This window comes from Lygodium microphyllum, chromosome 27, assembly GCF_053477565.2.
Source record: "Lygodium microphyllum isolate KBCC chromosome 27, Lygodium_microphyllum_v1.1.10, whole genome shotgun sequence".
Classification (NCBI taxonomy): Eukaryota; Viridiplantae; Streptophyta; class Polypodiopsida; order Schizaeales; family Lygodiaceae; genus Lygodium; species Lygodium microphyllum.
This window is the reverse complement of record NC_141161.1, coordinates 10,114,813-10,132,956: the sequence shown is the minus strand read 5'-3', so window position 1 is coordinate 10,132,956 and position 18,144 is coordinate 10,114,813. Positions and strand designations below refer to the sequence as shown.

Below are 18,144 nucleotides of genomic sequence, written 5' to 3'. Positions count from 1 at the left end.
CTTGGAGCATGACGAGCGACTCAAAGAGGTGGGAGCCAGTGGCTCCACCAAGGCATTTACGGCTGGCACAGGTGGTGGCAAGAAGAAGAAACAAAAGAAGGAGAAGGCCAAGGACAAGAAGGAGGAGGACAAGAAGGATGCGAAGAAGAAGAAGCCCAAGTGTCCCCATTGTGGGAAGGGCACTCATCCCGAGGAGAAGTGTTGGCAGAAGTATCCCCATTCGAAGCCTAAGGAGAAGGACTCCAACGCGGCCCCAGCCACAACAGAATCTGCGTTTGTGCATCTCTTTGTTGAGGAAGACACTGCCCTAGCTTCTACCACACAGGAGAAGCCTTGGCTCATCGACAGTGGAGCATCTTCACATATGACCTTCTGTCAGGATTGGCTTCAAGATCTTCGTTCCAGAGGGGGTACAGTCACCATTGGTGACAATTCTACAGTTCCTGTTCATGGAGTGGGGACTTTACCTATGTTTTCTGACAGGCGGTCTTCCTCCGCCAAAGTTCTCTATGTGCCTGATTTGGGTTTTAACCTATTATCTGTGCATGGTCTTACTCAGTTAGGTACCCGAGTCATTTTTACTCAGGATGCAGTCACAGTGGAGGATGCTTCTACAGGTGATGCTCTTTGGACAGGTACACAGGAGGGTGGGCTTTATACACTCACAGCCTTGGCTGCGCGGACTTCCCATGAGCTTGGGCTGCTCTGGCATGCTCGATATGGTCATTTGAACCTCGATTCTCTTCGCCGGGCTTCTAGGAGAAAGATGGTGGAGGGACTTCCTGATTTCCCTCCTCTTCACACTTTGTGCCCTAGCTGCTTGAGGGGCAAGCAGCACCGGCAGCCTCACCCGCAGGTTGCTTCTAGGCGGGCTACTTCTCCGCTTGAGTTGGTTCATACCGACCTTTGCGGACCTATGGGCACGGCCTCCCTTGGGAAGGCCAAGTATTTGATGCTGATTGTGGACGACTTTAGTCGTTATGTGTGGCCTTATTTCTTGGAGTACAAGAGCGAGGCATACTCCCGTTTCTGTGAGTGGCAGATGTTTGTGGAGAACCAAACAACTTCCAAGGCTCGTGGTGTTCGAGCTGATCACGGTGGAGAGTTCACTTCTCACCTTTTCTCTCAGTTTTGCAAGGATCATGGTATTCGGGTGGAGTATTCCCATCCGAACACACCATCAGAGAATGGTGTGGTGGAGCGTGCGAATCGGACCATGCTTGAGATGGCCCGATCTATGTTGGAGCATAGGAGTCTTCCTCATTTCCTTTGGGGTGAGGCGGTGACTACAGCGGTGCATATACGCAACCGCTCTCCGACTTCGGCGTTACAGGACATGACTCCATATGAGGCTTTCTTTGGAAAGAAGCCTTCCGTGTCCCATTTTCGCATCTTTGGGTGCGATGCTTTTGTCCATGTGGACAAGAAGAAGAGGAAGACGAAGTTCGACTCTAAATCGAGAAAGCTTATCTTCGTTGGTTATAGTACGACCACGAAGGGATATCGGCTCTACGACCCGACGACGCGGCACGTTGCGGTGAGCAGGGATGTGATCTTTGATGAGGCTTCGGCCTCTGAGGATCCGATTGATGGTTCTATAACAGATGTTTCTTCATCATTGACGGACCCCCCCCCACCCTCTCTCCCTTCCCTTCCTTCTAGGATCACCCTTAGCACCCCCCCTATTCCTCCTTCTTCGGCTTCCCTTTCCCCCTTGGTGGATGTGCCTTCGTCTTCTACGAGCTCTTCTATCGCCACTTCGGGATCTTCACGGGATATACAGCCTTCTTCAGATGCGGAGGATCTACCTTCACTCGGTGAGGGGGAGTCCCTCTCCGATTTGGGTGCTTTACAGGTTCCGAAGACCCCCCGGTCTCCCTCACAGCTGAAGGAGTCTCTCAGGATTCCTTTATGGTATCGCCGGCTCATGCAGGATTCAAGTGTTACTCACTTTCCTGCTTCTTCTACAGGTCCTCGTCGATCAGCACGTTTACAGGCCCAGCGGGACAGTTCACTATGTGTGAACTATGCTCTTATGTCACAGATTCTTCAGGATTCCGAGCCTTCCACTGTGGAGGAGGCTCTTGCACAGGATATTTGGAGACAGGCTATGCAGGCCGAGCTCGATTCCATCGAGCGAAACCATACGTGGGAGCTTGTACCGCGTCCCGCGAAACGAAAGGTGATTGGTGTGAAATGGGTCTTTAAGACCAAATATCTTGCAGATGGCTCCTTGGACAAGCATAAAGCTAGGCTTGTTGCCAAGGGTTTTGCCCAGCGTACAGGGTTGGATTACTTTGAGACTTTTGCTCCTACAGCTAGGATGTCCACCATCCGAGTGCTTTTGGCTCTTGCTGCTCACCACCGTTGGCCTGTCTATCAGATGGACGTCAAGTCTGCTTTTCTGAATGGCGTTCTTGAGGAGGAGATTTATGTTTCACAGCCTCCTGGTTTTCTTGTGCAGGGGAAGGAGGATCATGTCTACAGGCTGCGGAAGGCTCTTTATGGCCTAAAGCAGGCTCCTCGTGCTTGGTACCAGTGGATTGACCGCTTCTTTCTACAGAGTGGCTTTGCGCGCTCCACTTATGATCCCAACCTCTACTTACGGGTTGTGGATTCTCTTTCGGTGCTCCTCATCTTGTATGTGGATGATCTTATCATTACAGGGAGCGACACTCAGCAGGTGGAGCATACACGGTCCATTCTACAGCAAGAGTTTGACATGACGGATCTAGGGATCCTTCACTTCTTTCTAGGTCTGGAGATCTATCAGATGGCACAGGGCATTTTTATCTCGCAGCACAGGTACATCTCCAAGCTTCTTTCGGAGTTTGATATGGCTGAGTGTCGGCCTATCTCATGCCCTATGGACCCTGAGTCCAAGCTTTTGACAACTGGAGTTCCTCTTACCGATCCCACCTGTTACAGGTGCCTTGTCGGCTCTCTTAGCTGGCTGCTTCACACTCGGCCGGATATCTCCTTTGTGGTGGCTTTATTGTCTTCCTTTATGCAGACTCCTACCCAGGATCACTGGCAGGCGGCCTTGCAGGTTCTTCGCTATTTGCAGGGGACTCGATCCTTTGGGATCATGTATGGAGATGGGATTACCCTTTCTGGATGGAGTGATTCTGATTGGGTAGGTGATGTGGATTCGCGACGATCCACTACAGGTTATGCTTTCACCCTTGGATCTGGTGCTGTCTCTTGGAGCAACAAGAAGCAGCCTACTGTGGCACTTTCTTCTACAGAGGTTGAGTATCGTGCCCTATGTTCGACCGCTATGGAGGCAGTTTGGCTCCGTCGCTTACTCGCGGAGATTGGCTTTTCCCAGACGGGACCTACAAAGCTGCGCGTGGATAACCAGAGTGCTCTTGCTCTGGCCAAGAACCCGGTGTTTCATGCTCGTACGAAGCACATTGAGGTTCAGTATCACTATGTTCGAGAGCGGATCGTGGATTCGGAGCTGGTGGTGGTCTATTGTCCTACGGCGGCCAATGCAGCTGATCTCTTTACAAAGCCGTTGCCTCAGGCTTCTTTGCTTCATCACATGCGGTTCTTGGGTCTTCAGACTCTCCCAGGAGTTGAGAGGGGGTGTTAGCCTGCTCTTATTCAGTCTCAGTCTGTCATCTCCTGGTTGTGAGCTCCTGTCAGAGTCTGACAGGAGACAGAGGAGCTCTGTCAGTGTGTTTTTAGGCTGCTTTAGTCAGCATGCAGCCTTGGGCATTTTACAGCCCAATCTGGGCTGTTTCTGGGCTGACTGCCCATTATTTTGGGCAGTCGGACCAGATCTGGCCATAGTCGGCCAGATCTGGCTGGTCGGCCAAATCTGGCCAGGTCGGCCAGTTTGGCTGGTCGGCCAGTTTGCTGGCTGGGGGCTATTTATAGCAGCCCCCCCAGTCAGTCCAGCATTCACTCTCTGCAGGTACAGCACTGCTTCCTCCGTCTCCGTCTCCGGCATTGGTGCTGCCTCTGCTTCCAATCTGTCCTGGTTCCCTCACTGACGCTCCGGGCTGCGTGCAGGGACTGCTCTGTCCATTTCAGTGTATTCAGCATTCATCTCAGTCAGTGTAGACTTTCTTCCTTCATTCTTTGCTTTCTTTCTCCTCTCCTCTGTGTTCGTGTTCTTCTTTCGCTGCGCACTCTCACATGGTATCAGAGCCTGATTGAGAGCACGGAGGACGAGAGATATACCTTACTGCTGCTGCCCACAGTTCCACAACAGCCAGGCGATTGCTTCAGGCGGCTGCCAACAGGTCTATCCCAGCCAGGCGACTGCATCAGAAGGCTGTACTGCCTGCGTTTGCTGTACACAGGGGCTGCCTCGTCATCCAATGACACAGCAACCCTGCGTTTGCTGCCAAGCGACCTCTTCTGCTGCAGGGCGACCTTCCTACAGCCTGCGTTTTGCTGCTCTGCAGGTTGCTTCTACCCCAAGCTGCTCCTTTCCTGCAGGCGACCTCTGTCTAGGCTTGTTCCCGGTGCTGGTGGTCTCGATTCTAGTGTTCAACATCAGATCTCTTTGCGTTTTGCAGATCCAAGTGTTTGTAGGCACTCTCTGCCTGCGTCTTGGTGGTTGGTGACCACATTGCTGGTCCTATTTCGTCCTACACGACTCAAGTTGCCCCAAAGAATGTCCCTCTAATTGCCCCAATATCCCTCAATGCTCTAAATTGACCCAAATGTCCCAAAATTGACTCGATTACCCCCATATCTCCAAATTGCTTTGAATTGCCCCAATTATCCCAGTTTTCCTTGAAATTAGACAATATAAATAGATGATTACCTTGGAATTGAGAATAGGCTAAATTTTGATTGTGATTTGCAAGAGTTCATAATGCATCAAATTTGAACTTTGCATCGACTCCTGATTGGCTTGTGGATTGTCTTGACACTTTGAATATTCAATGAGAGAGAGAGAGAGAGAGAGAGAGAGAGAGAGAGATTAGTGTGTGCACATCAGGCGATGGAGATGGGTGAACATGTGGTAGAAGGAGTGTGATACAAGCATAAAGAAAAAACGTGAAAAAACGTAATTTTTTTGTCAAGAGGCCTGGAACGGCCGTTCCAAACAAGGAACGGCAAGGGGAATGGCAGGGAACGGTAGGGAACGGCCTTGGGAACAGCAGGGAACGTTCCCTAGCAGTTTCACTTGCTCCAAGGGTCTGGAACACGTTAGGCTGTTCCTACAGGCCGCAACGGCCGTTCCCTGTTTCTATGGGTGCCACCCTAGACTGACTATGCCTATTTTAGGCCACTCTCTCATTCATTCCTTACAGCTGAACCTTTAGTCCATCACTCCCACTCTCTCTTCGCCAGTCTTCTGACACTCTCCCTCTTCCATCATCTCTCTCTCCTCTCCTACCACCATCTCCACACTCACCTAGAGCCAGCCTTCATCTCCAATCGACTGCATTTATAGTGGTAGTGTGCTCTTCAACTGGCGTCCATCCTCCATTGTTGGCGACAGCATCTTCTGTGCTCCTACACCTTGCGTTTAGAGTCCACACTCTCTTGGCGTCAACATCCTGTCAAGTTGCTAGAGCTTGCCATAGAGAGTAACGGGCCTCATGGTGGAAGGAGCCTCGTACATCAACTGCAACTTCAACCATACGTCTGAAGCGATCCTACAGGAGGTGACCGCCAGTAGGACTTCTTTGGAAATACACCGAAGTAAAGCCGAATAAGCACGGGCATCACCCGAATCCCATGTAAGCACTACTTCCTCATAGTTGTCTTCATCAAAAACAGTTGGAACAGAAGAAAGCTCTTGAGGGCGTACAAGAGCTCCGCCAACCACGTACCATAACCGCTTCTAGATAAACCAGGCCTTCATCACCACACTCCAAGTGTAATAATCAGGTCCATGGAGATTGTCATCAATGGATGTGCATGGAGAAACCATCTGTAGAGGATTTAGAAGAGAAGTAGAGAAAAAAAGGTATTTGGAGAGGGAACACAACCCAAACACGAGCACAAACTGCAAAAAACAAGAGTTCACATATGGTATAACCCAAAATCTGACCAAAAGAAGACAAAAGCCTGACGGTACAATCACCCAGCCAAGGAGTCAAGAACACCAAAACGCAAACTAAGTACTGCCACAAATAGGCTGGAAAGCTGTCGCAGCAGCCTGAAAACTGAAAACACAGGCAGCAAAGAGGCTGTAGACAGCAAGCAATGGCAAATCTACATAAAACACAGGTCAAACAAGTCGCTTGAATGGAGCAGCAATCACAGATGAGCAAAGGTGAAAACAGTCCTGAAATCGTCAAGAAAACACAGCAGGAGCACAAATCCTGAAATCTGATACCATATCAGAAGTGGTGCAGCAATGGAAGCGTAAACATAAGCTGTAATAAACTGTTGAAACACAAGACAAAAGAGAAAGGGAAAGAAAGAACACAATATAGATGAGAACTCAGATGTATGCTCGGGGAATAGAATCCACATATTAGACACGAGATTGTCGCATACAACAGTGAGTCACCGGTTACGTAAGCACCGGCACAAGCTCCTCTCTCCATGGGACCTCCATGTGGTGAACTGAACTAAGCTGAGGAGGAGGAGCCCATAATATATATGGCCATGAATACTGCCATAAAATATGTCTAGTCGGCCAGCATTTAATGCTGGTTGGCGAGCAATAAATGCCCAATATGACCATAAAATGACACAATAAAAAATGCCTAAATAGCCTAAATAATGTGCCCAAGCCTTTGCAACTCAGACTCACACATGAGTTGACATATCTGCTAACACATCCACCCTATCTGGTGCCATCCTCCACCCTTCTAGCGGCTCCACCTTATTGCGTTTGCTGCCAGGGAGGTTCCTCACCATCTGGTGTCTCTCTCCAACAGGCATCACCTTCATTAGAGGCAATTGCACCTTGCGTTTGGTTCCTGGCTGCTTCCCATCCTTCTCATGTCACTCCAGCAGCTGGCATTACCTCATCAAGCTTGCATTTGCAGACGTAGGCTTCATCGGCTATCTCCCTGCTCGTAGGTACCACACTTCATCCCAACGTTTGCAGATTCAGAGGCTCCTCACCCTTCGACGGCAATCTCCTTGCTCTAGGCGACACCTCCTCATCCTGCGTTTGCAAACTCAGAGGCTTCTTCGGTAGTCTTCCTGTACTCTGGGGCTTCGTTTGTGCTACGGCACCCTTGTATCAGATTCACTTCATCAGCATGATTCATCTTTCATCATCTTCTATGTTTCTTTTCTCTCTCGTTGTTTCCCATACACTGTGTTTTTCCTCGCAAACCCTACTGTCTCTCGTCACTTAGTCATTTTGACATGGTATTAGAGCTAGAGATACTCAAAGAGCCACAAAGATCCTCCTCATCAAAGAAAGACAAAGACCGATGGCAAGTTCGGTATCAACATTTGATTTCTCTATCATTTCTCCTACGCATTGGAAAATATCCTTTTTCTCCCTCCCACCCTCCCTTCTCCAGTTTGCCACCCCGACACCATGGCATCTCCACAGACAGATTGCCCTTCTACTAGGTGCTACTACTACGGCACGAACGGTCATCCCATCGAAGACTGTCGACTTCGACCTTTGCTCCCCACCCCCCTGAAGTATATGTATTTTCCACCAGGCACTTCTTGTGCCACCTCTCATTTCTAGGCCCACAGAGATCATTCTACATCAACTATTGGAGTATTATGTTCAAGGCAATAAGCCGCAACCGATGCGCACTAAGTCCTTTCGTGCACATGGAGGCTCTAAGACCTTACGAGAGGTGATAAGCCCTCCTGGAGACCACCCAACTACACGGAGGTTTCCCCCACCCACTTCTGGCTATAGTGGCTTCCACGGCCTACATCTCCTCCACAGTCTATTCTCCTGAGAGCCCGCAACTGTTCCCCACCCTTGGCTCATCTTGAGCCTCCTTCTTCTCCACCCTCTTCCACTCAAGTTCGAGAGGCCACTTCTCGGTGCTTCCTGGCTTCTTCTTTGGAGCCCCAGATACCTTCTTCGACACGACCGGCGGTACTTCCTTCGTCGTCAGATGCTTCACATTCCATAAGCCATGAGTAGTTGGAATCTCTTTCTCTCTCAGACTGGGATTCACAGGGGAATTTTCTTACTTCGCACTCAGAGGGGACTTCCAGTTCTTCTTCAGCTTCAGAGGGGGCTCCCACTTCTACTCCTTCCGATTCAAAGAGGGACCCTATGTGCCATGAAGTTCTTCACACACCACCACCTTTCACTTTCAAGAAGTGGCTCTCCTTTGACAGTCGTTTCCTTTGCTCATACCTAGGATCTAGAGAATCTACCTAAATCAAGGCCCTTGGGTTTTCAACTGCGACTTGTTGGCTAGGCCTTCGTATTCCTTCTAGCATGGAGTCATAGAGCTAGTAGCTTCTCTCCCGAAGTTGAGTTTTGGGTTCTACAGCTCATCCAGTCTCCTGACTATCTTCAAAGATCTCCTTTCAAGTGGTATTCTCAACTTCCACGGTGGATCTTCTTTGTCCCTTAGTCAACATGGAGCCTACCCCCGAGATTGAGTACGGGTATATCCTTATGGTTCTTGGCACCACACAAAGTGCGACATTCTCCTATGCATTGCATGATTTCATCATCTTTGTACTAGGGCGCTTGGGCAAGTGAACAATTTTCCCACGACGGACACTGTCCAAGTTGCACCTACTGCATGAGCATTCTTCAACATGTAGCATTGCATCTCCACCTCACTCCTCTTGTTCCCCTTTTTGGGCCTGAGAGGGGGTGTTGAGAAACCCTTCACCCGAAGTTTGTGTTTTTACATTTCTACGTTTTGCATTTTGCAGCCCCAAAAAGGGGCACCACCCTAGACTGACTGTGCATATTTATAGGCTACTCTCTCATTCATTCCTTATGGCTGATCCTTCAATCTGTCACTCCCACTCTCTCTTCGTTAGTCTTCTGACACTCTCCCTCTTCCATCATCTCTCTCTCCTCTCCTACCACCATCTCCACACTCCTAGAGCCAGCCTTCATCTCCAGTTGGCTGCGTTTCTACTCCTACACCTTGCGTTTGGAGTCCACACTCTCTTGGCATCAGCATCCACCCTATCTGGCGTCCTCCTCCACCCTTCTGACTGCACCATCTTCTTGTGTTTGGCTGCCAGGGAGGTTCCTCACCATCTGGCATCTCTCTCCAGCAGGCGTCACCTTCATCAAAGGCAAAGAGCAAGCCATTAAGCAACGCCTCATCCCATCATTTGACCCATGCACGACGTCCGACCTCACTAGCCAAGAAACAGCAAGGTTGTCCCACCTGGCGGACACGGAATCACCCTTCTTGAAGCAGTGGTACGCTCTTCGATTGAAATGGGCAGTTGAGGGTGTGAGAGTGCGCAACGGAAGAAGAACACGAACACAGAGGAGAGGAGAAAGAAAGCAAAGAATGAAGGAAGAAAGTCTACACTGACTGAGATGAATGCTGAATACACTGAAATGGACAGAGCAGTCCCTGCACGCAGCCCGGAGCGTCAGTGAGGGAACCAGGACAGATTGGAAGCAGAGGCAGCACCAATGCCGGAGACGGAGACGGAGGAAGCAGTGCTGTACCTGCAGAGAGTGAATGCTGGACTGACTGGGGGGGCTGCTATAAATAGCCCCCAGCCAGCAAACTGGCCGACCAGCCAAACTGGCCGACCTGGCCAGATTTGGCCGACCAGCCAGATCTGGCCGACTATGGCCAGATCTGGTCCGACTGCCCAAAATAATGGGCAGTCAGCCCAGAAACAGCCCAGATTGGGCTGTAAAATGCCCAAGGCTGCATGCTGACTAAAGCAGCCTAAAAACACACTGACAGAACATGCCCAGAAACAGTCCAGATTGGACAGATTGGAAGCAGAGGCAGCACCAATGACGGAGACGGAGACGACGGGGGCAGTGCTGTACCTGCAGAGCATAATGCTGGAATGACTGGGGGGGCTGCTATAAATAGCCCCCAGGCCAGAAAACTGGCCGACCAGCCAAAACTGGCCGACCTGGCCAGATTTGGCCGACCAGCCAGATCTGGCCGACTTTGGCCAGATCTGGCCGACTGCCCAGAAAATGGGCAATCTGGACAAAAAAACAGCCCAGTTTGGGCTGTATGACACCCAAGGCTGTTGGCTAACCAGGGCAGCCACAAAATGAACTAACAGAGCTCCTCTGTCTCCTGTCAGACTCTGACAGGAGCTCACAACCAGGAGATGACAGACTGAGACTGAAGAAGAGCAGGCTAACACCCCCTCTCAACTCTTGGGAGAGTCTGAAGACCCAAGAACCGCATGTGATGCAGCAAAGAAGCCTGAGGCAAGGGCTTCGTAAAGAGATCAGCTGCATTGGCCGCCGTAGGACAATAGACCACCACCAGCTCCGAATCCACGATCCGCTCTCGAACATAGTGATACTGAACCTCAATGTGCTTCGTGCGAGCATGAAACACCGGGTTCTTTGCCAGAGCAAGAGCACTTTGGTTATCCACGCGCAGCTCCGTAGGTCCGGTCTGGGAAAAGCCAATCTCCGCGAGTAAGCGACGCAGCCAAACTGCCTCCATAGCGGTCGAACATAGGGCCCGATACTCGGCCTCTGTAGAAGAAAGTGCCACAGTAGGCTGCTTCTTGCTGCTCCAAGAGACAGCACCAGATCCAAGGGTGAAAGCATAACCGGTAGTGGATCGTCTCGAATCCACATCACCTGCCCAATCGGAATCACTCCATCCAGAAAGGGTAATCCCATCTCCATACAGGATCCCAAAGGATCGAGTCCCTTGCAAATAGCGAAGAACCCGCAAGGCCGCCTGCCAGTGATCCTGGGTAGGAGTCTGCATAAAGGAAGACAATAAAGCCACCACAAAAGAGATATCCGGCCGAGTGTGAAGCAGCCAGATAAGAGAGCCGACAAGGCACCTGTAACGGGTGGGATCGGTAAGAGGAACTCCAGCTATCAAAAGCTTGGACTCAGGGTCCATGGGGCATGGGATAGGCTGACACTCAGCCATATCAAACTCCGAAAGAAGCTCGGAGATATACCTGTGCTGCGAGATAAAAATGCCCTGTGCCATCTGACAGATCTCTAGACCTAGAAAAAAGTGAAGGATCCCTAGATCCGTCATGTCAAACTCCTGCTGAAGAATGGACCGTGTATGCTCCACTTGCTGAGTGTCACTCCCTGTAATGATAAGATCATCCACATACAAGATAAGGAACACCGAAAGAGAATCCACAACCCGTAAGTAGAGGTTGGGATCATAAGCGGAGCGCGCAAAGCCACTCTATAGAAAGAAGCGGTCAATCCACTCGTACCAAGCACGAGGAGCCTGCTTTAGGCCATAAAGAGCCTTCCGCAGCCTGTAGACATGATCCTCCTTCCCCTGCACAAGAAAACCAGGAGGCTGTGAAACATAAATCTCCTCCTCAAGAACGCCATTCAGAAAAGCAGACTTGACGTCCATCTGGTAGACAGGCCAACGGTGGTGAGCAGCAAGAGCCAAAAGAACGCGGATGGTGGACATCCTGGCTGTAGGAGCAAAAGTCTCGAAGTAGTCCAACCCTGCACGCTGTGCAAAACCCTTGGCAACAAGCCTAGCCTTATGCTTGTCCAAGGAGCCATCTGCATGATACTTGGTCTTAAAGACCCATTTCACACCAATCACCTTCCGTTTTGCGGGACGCGGAACAAGCTCCCACGTATGGTTTCGCTCGATGGAATCGAGCTCGGCCTGCATAGCCTGTCTTCAAATATCCTGTGCAAGAGCCTCCTCCACAGTGGAAGGCTCGGAATCCTGAAGAATCTGTGACATAAGAGCATAGTTCACACATAGTGAACTGTCCCGCTAGGCCTATAAACGTGCTGAGCGACGGGGACTTGTAGAAGAAGCAGGAAAGTGAGTAACACCTAAATCCTGCATGAGCCGGCGATACCATAAAGGAATCCTGAGAGACTCCTGCTGCTGTGAGGGAGACCGGGGGGTCTCCGGAACCTGTAAAGCACCCAAATCAGAGAGGGACTCCCCCTCACCGAGTGAAGGTAGATCCTCCACATCTGAAGAAGGCTGTATATCCCGTAAAGATCCCGAAGTGGCGGTAGAAGAGCTCGTAGTAGACGGAGGCGCATCCACCAAAGGGGAAAGGGAAGCCGAAGGAGGAGGAATAGGGGGGGTGCTAAGGGGCATCCTGGAAGGAAATGAAGGGAGAGAAGGTGGGGGGGGGGGGGGGGGGGGGGGGGAGGGGGGTCCGTCGATGATGAAGAAACATCTGTAATGGAACCATCAATCGGATCCTCAGAGGCCGAAGCCTCATCAAAGATCACATCCCTGCTCACCTCAACCGTCCGCGTCGTCGGGTCATAGAGCCGATATCCCTTCGTGGTCATACTATAACCAACGAAGATAAGCTTTCGCGACTTACAATCGAACTTCGACTTACTCTTCTTCTTGTCCACATGGACAAAAGCATCGCACCCAAAGATGTGAAAATGGGACACGCAAAGAAAGCCTCATACGGAGTCATGTCCTGTAACGCCGAAGTCCGAGAGCGGATGCAAATATGCACCGCTGTAGCCACCGCCTCACCCCAAAGGAAATGAGGAAGACTCCTATGCTCCCAGCATAGATCGGGCCATCTCAATCATGGTCCGATTCGCATGCTCCACCACACCATTCTCTGATGGTGTGTTCGAATGGAAATACTCCACCCGAATACCATGATCCCTGCAAAACTGAGAGAAAAGCTGAGAAGTGAACTCGCCACCGTGATCACCTCGAACGCCACGAACATTGGAAGTTGTTTGGTTCTCCACAAACACCTGCCACTCACAGAAACGGGAGTACGCCTCGCTCTTATACTCCAAGAAATAAGGCCACACATATCGACTAAAGTCGTCCACAATTAGCATCAAATACTTGGCCTGCCCAAGGGAGGCCGTGCCCATAGGTCCGCAAAGGTCGGTATGAACCAACTCAAGCGGAGAAGTAGCCCACCTAGAAGCAACCTGCGGGTGAGGCTGCCGGTGTTGCTTGCCCCTCAAGCAGCTAGGGCACAAAGTGTGAAGAGGAGGGAAATCAGGAAGTCCCTCCACCATCTTCCTCCTAGAAGCCCGGCGAAGAGAATCAAGGTTCAAATGACCATACCGAGCATGCCAAAGCAGCCCAAGCTCATGGGAAGTCCGCGCAGCCAAGGCTGTGAGCGTATAAAGCCCACCCTCCTGTGTACCTGTCCAAAGAGCATCACCTGTAGAAGCATCCTCTACTGTGACTGCATCCGGAGTAAAAATGACTCGGGTACCTAACTGAGTAAGGCCATGCACAGATAATAGATTAAAACCCAAATCAGGCACATAGAGAACTTTGGCGGAGCAAGACCGCCTGTCAGAAAACATAGGTAAAGTCCCCACGCCTCGAACAGGAACTGTAGAATTGTCACCAATGGTGCTTGTACCCCCTCTGGAATGAAGATCCTGAAGCCAATCCTGACGGAAGGTCATATGTGAAGATGCTCCACTGTCGACGAGCCAAGGCGTCTCCTGTGTGGTAGAAGCTAGGGCAGTGTCCTCCTCAACAAAGACATGCACAAACGCAGATTCTGTTGTGGCTGGGGCCGCCTTCGAGTCCTTCTCCTTAGGCTTCAAAGGGGGATACTTCTGCCAACACTTCTCCTCGGGATGAGTACCCTTCCCACAATGGGGACACTTGGGCTTCTTCTCCTTCGCATCCTTCTTGTCCTCCTCCTTCTTGTCCTTGGCCTTCTCCTTCTTTTGTTTCTTCTTCTTGCCGCCACCTGTGCCGTCCGTAAATGCCTCGGTGGAGCCACTGGCTCCCACCTCTTTGAGTCGCTCGTCATGCTCCAAGACAAGCGGGGAAAGCTCCTCCCATAGGAGTGTCTCACGGGTCCTCGAAGTGATGAGGCTGGTGTAGAAGACATCATAGCGGGGTGATGGCAGCTGAGTCAACAGAATCATCGCCATATCCTCAGACGATATCAGACGACCAAGAGAGGCTAGCTCGCCTCGCATATCCTCCATCTTCGTGATGTGCTCCTTCATGGAAGAAGAACCATCAAGACTGAGCATCCGCAACTTCTTCTCCAGGGAAATCTTGTGGGCAAATGTCTTGTGCTGATACAAAGACGCAAACTTTGTGCATACTTCCGCCGCGGTCTTTAACCTGTGAACATGTACAAGAACAAAATCATGTAGACTCATAAAAAGAAAGGAACGGGCTCGAGAGTTGAGCCTATCCCATAAGGTTGCACGGTCCATAGAGGTGCCATCGGACGAATCCACGGGGGGTCGGTCAATGGGCGAATAAACAAGCTCCCAAAGATCAAAGGTATCAAGAATGCAAGCCACCTTGCATGACCATAGGGAGTAGTTGGAACCATCCAACTTATCTTCCTTCGGAAAGGAAGGGAGAATCGGCACCTGTATAGAGGGAATCAAGGAAGGCATCCGCACATCTGATGCAGTCTTCACCGAAGAAACCTTCGCTGTAGATGGAACCCTCTGAGATGCATGGACTGAAGAAGGACGAGTGCGAGGAGGTCTTCCCGATGTCGAACTTCACGATAATCCCGCCTCCGCTCAGAGGAATGATGAGAGAGAAGCTCATCCTCTGAGTCTTCAAAGCCTGAAAACTGGTAAGACATCTTCCAATCTGCAAAATACCAAAGAAAGTTGTGCCGCTGGCGAAATAGGACTAGCAATGTGGTCACCAACCACCAAGACGCAGGCAGAGAGTGCCTACAAACACCTGGATCTGCAAAACGCAAAGAGAACTGATGTCGAACACCAGTGAAGAGACCACCAGCACCAGGGAACAGCCCGGACAGAGGTCGCCAGCAGGAAAAGTGCCGCCTGGGGTGGAAGCGACCTGCAGGACACCAAAACGCAGCCTGTAGGGAGGTCGCCCAGCAGTAGGAGAGGCAGCCTGGTGGAAAACGCAGGGTTGCTGCGTCGCTGGATGACGTGGCAGCCTCTGCAGTCAGCGTGGGCAGCAAACACAGGCTGTACAGCCTCCTGAAGCAGTCGCCTGGCTGTTGTAGATCTGTGAACATGTAGACCTGTGAACATGTACAAGAACAGAATCATGGAGACTCATAAAAAGAAAGGAACGGGCTCGAGAGTTGAGCCTATCCCATAAGGCGGCACGGTCAATAGAGCTGCCATCGGACGAATCCACGGGGGGACGGTCGATGGGCGAAGAAACAAGCTCCCAAAGGTCAAAGGTATCGAGAATACAGGCCACCTTGCATGACCATAGGGAGTAGTTGGAACCATCCAACTTATCTTCCTTCGGAAAGGAAGTGAGAATCGGCACCTGAATAGAGGGAATCAAAGAAGGCATCCGCACATCTGAAGCAGTCTTCACTGAAGAAACCTTCGCGGTAGATGGAACCCTCTGAGATGCATGGACTGAAGAAGGACGAGTACGAGGAGGTTCTTCCCGATGTCGAACTTCACGATAATCCCGCCTCCGCTCAGAGGAATGATGAGAGAGAAGCTCTTCCTCTGAGTCTTCAAAGCCTGAAAACTGGTAAGACATCTTCCAATCTGCAAAATACCAAAGAAAGTTGTGCCGCTGTCGAAATAGGACCAGCAATGTGGTCACCAACCACCAAGACGCAGGCAGAGAGTGCCTACAAACACCTGGATCTGCAAAACGCAAAGATAACTGATGTCAAGCACCAGTCAAGAGACCACCAGCACCAGGAAACAGCCGGGACAGAAGTCGCCAGCAGGAAAAGTGCCGCCTGGGGTGGAAGCGACCAGCAGGACAGCAAAACGCAGCCTGTACGGAGGTCACCCAGCACCAGGAGGGACAGCCTGGTGGAAAACGCAGGGTTTCTGCGTCGCTGGATGACGTGGCAGCCTCTGCAGTCAGTGTGGGCAGCAAAACGCAGGCTGAAAAGCCTCCTGTAGCAGTCGCCTGGCAGTAGTTGATCTGTTGGCAGCAGCAGTAGAGTATCTCACTCCTGAGGGTATGTCCTCCGTGCTCTCAATCAGGCGATGATACCATGTGAGAGTGCGCAACGGAAGAAGAACACGAACACAGAGGAGAGGAGAGAGAAAGCAGAGAATGAAGGAAGAAAGTCTGCACTGACTGAGATGAATGCTGAATACACTGAAATGGACAGAGCAGTCCCTGCACGCAGCCCGGAGCGTCAGTGAGGGAACCAGGACAGACTGGAAGCAGTGGCAGCACCAATCCCGAAGACGGAGACGACGGGGGCAGTGCTGTACCTGCAGAGCATAATGCTGGAATGACTGGGGGGTTGCTATAAATAGCCCCCAGGCCAAAAACTGGCCGACCAGCCAAAACTGGCCGACCTGGCCAGATTTGGCCGACCAGCCAGATCTGGCCGACTTTGGCCAGATCTGGCCGACTGCCCAGAAAATGGGCAGTCTAGACAAAAAAACAGCCCAGTTTGGGCTGTATGACACCCAAGGCTGCTGGCTAACCAAGGCAGCCACAAAATGAACTGACAGAGCTCCTCTGTCTCCTGTCAGACTCTGACAGGAGCTCACAACCAGGAGATGACAACAGACTGGGAATGATAAAGAGCAGGCTAACAGAGGGATGCTGCATAATGACCAATGCCGAACAACGCCGAGCCATCAAAACAGCCGAGTATGATCCCACATACGTCGCGCCCACCTCGTATCGAGTGTTAACCACTCTTCGGGGTCGGACCATGGACGATCATATCTTAGGGTACCCCTATCTCGACCGCATCTTGACAGAAGAAGAGCTCCACATCGCAAGTCGGGTCAATTGTTAACTTGATTAATTGGTCCCCTTGTAGCAATGCTATTCGTTACTAGGTTGCAGAGGAGGTATGGATTGGAAAACCTCTCTCATAAGCTTATTTGTGTATCTTTGGTTATGAGAAATTCTGCCATGTTTTTAAGGAGAAGTGAATATGTTGGGTTTGAAGTCCATGAAATGCATCTTTCTTGGTTATGGAGATGCATGTGAGATGGACTACCGCCTATGGGATCTACAAGCTCACAAGGTTATTCACAGCCATGATGTAGTTTTCCATGAGAAAAAGATGTATAAGAAACCTAAGCAAGTAGTTGAGGTACATGGGGTGATCTTTCAAGAGGAGCCTCCTACTACCATATAGCCCCCTAGATAGCCTATAGCACTTGATTCTCTAGTGGCCCAATCTCTACGTGTTAATTAGGATCTATCTATTTTGAGATACCCTACTAGAGCTAGACGTAACTTGAGCACTTTACGCCCTCCATGGATTATGTTATGGTGATAGATGCTTGTGAGCCTCTCTCTTATGATAAGGCCATGCACAAAGATGATAGTTACTCATGGGATAGGGCTATGTAGTTAGGGTTTGACTCATTACACACAAACCATGCATGGGATCTGATTCCTTTGTATAATGGCAAGAAGGCATTGCCATGCAAGTGGGCATACAAGTTGAAAACTATCCTTGGACACCCCAAGCTTGCTTATAAGGCCAAATTGTTAGTTATGCAAGAATAGAATATTGACTTTGATGAACTCTTTTCTCTTGTGGTTAAAATGATGACCCTACACCCCATACTAGCATTAGTTGCTTAGCTAGAGTTTTTGATCTTTATTAGATGGATGTAAATATTGCTTTTCTACATGAAGACTCACCTTGCATTTGGTTACTGGCTCCTTCACACCGTTCTGACGTCACTCTAGCAGTTGGCATCACCTCATCAGGCTTGCGTTTGTAGACGATGGCTTCATCAGCTATCTCCCTGCTCGTAGGTACCACTCTTCATCCTTGTTTGCAAATTCAGAGACTCCTCATGAAACCAGCCTTCCTTCTTGGAATGGGTGGTGATAACCTGATTTAAGAGTTAATTACAGCAATAAATAAATGCACATAAAATGAAATACACACTTTACCATAACATTCTTGGACAGTAGATACCCCCGTTGGCCCCAAAATTGGTGCCCCTAGCGGTATTTTTTTAGCTTTCATTCAATTGGAAGGAGTACAACTTGAGATTCTTCAATCTCCTCCTGCTAACCAATTGCTCTTGCTGTCATAAATGACCAGCAAGCCTTCTGGGTCATTTGCCCCTTGATTCACCCAGGACTTCTTCTCCAATTTGACCCTTGGCTGGCCAAATGCTGCCCCAAATCAATTTGGGATGGGCTGGCT

General features: G+C 50.4%; 1 protein-coding gene across 4 annotated transcripts in view; it reads right to left on the bottom strand.

Annotated features, from left to right (window-relative positions):
• The window catches only part of LOC148012047 (signal recognition particle-related / SRP-like protein), a 144,184-nt gene that overhangs the window by 94,950 nt on the left and 31,090 nt on the right, over positions 1-18,144 (bottom strand). The window contains exon 2 of one of the 4 annotated variants that reach the window (XM_087669456.1): positions 17,628-17,824. The exons of the other annotated variants lie outside the window; for them this stretch is intronic. Coding sequence (XP_087525582.1) covers positions 17,628-17,685 — 58 coding nt within the window. The 5' untranslated portion in view covers positions 17,686-17,824. The remainder of the gene's footprint in view (positions 1-17,627; positions 17,825-18,144) is intronic. 4 annotated transcript variants of the gene reach the window in all.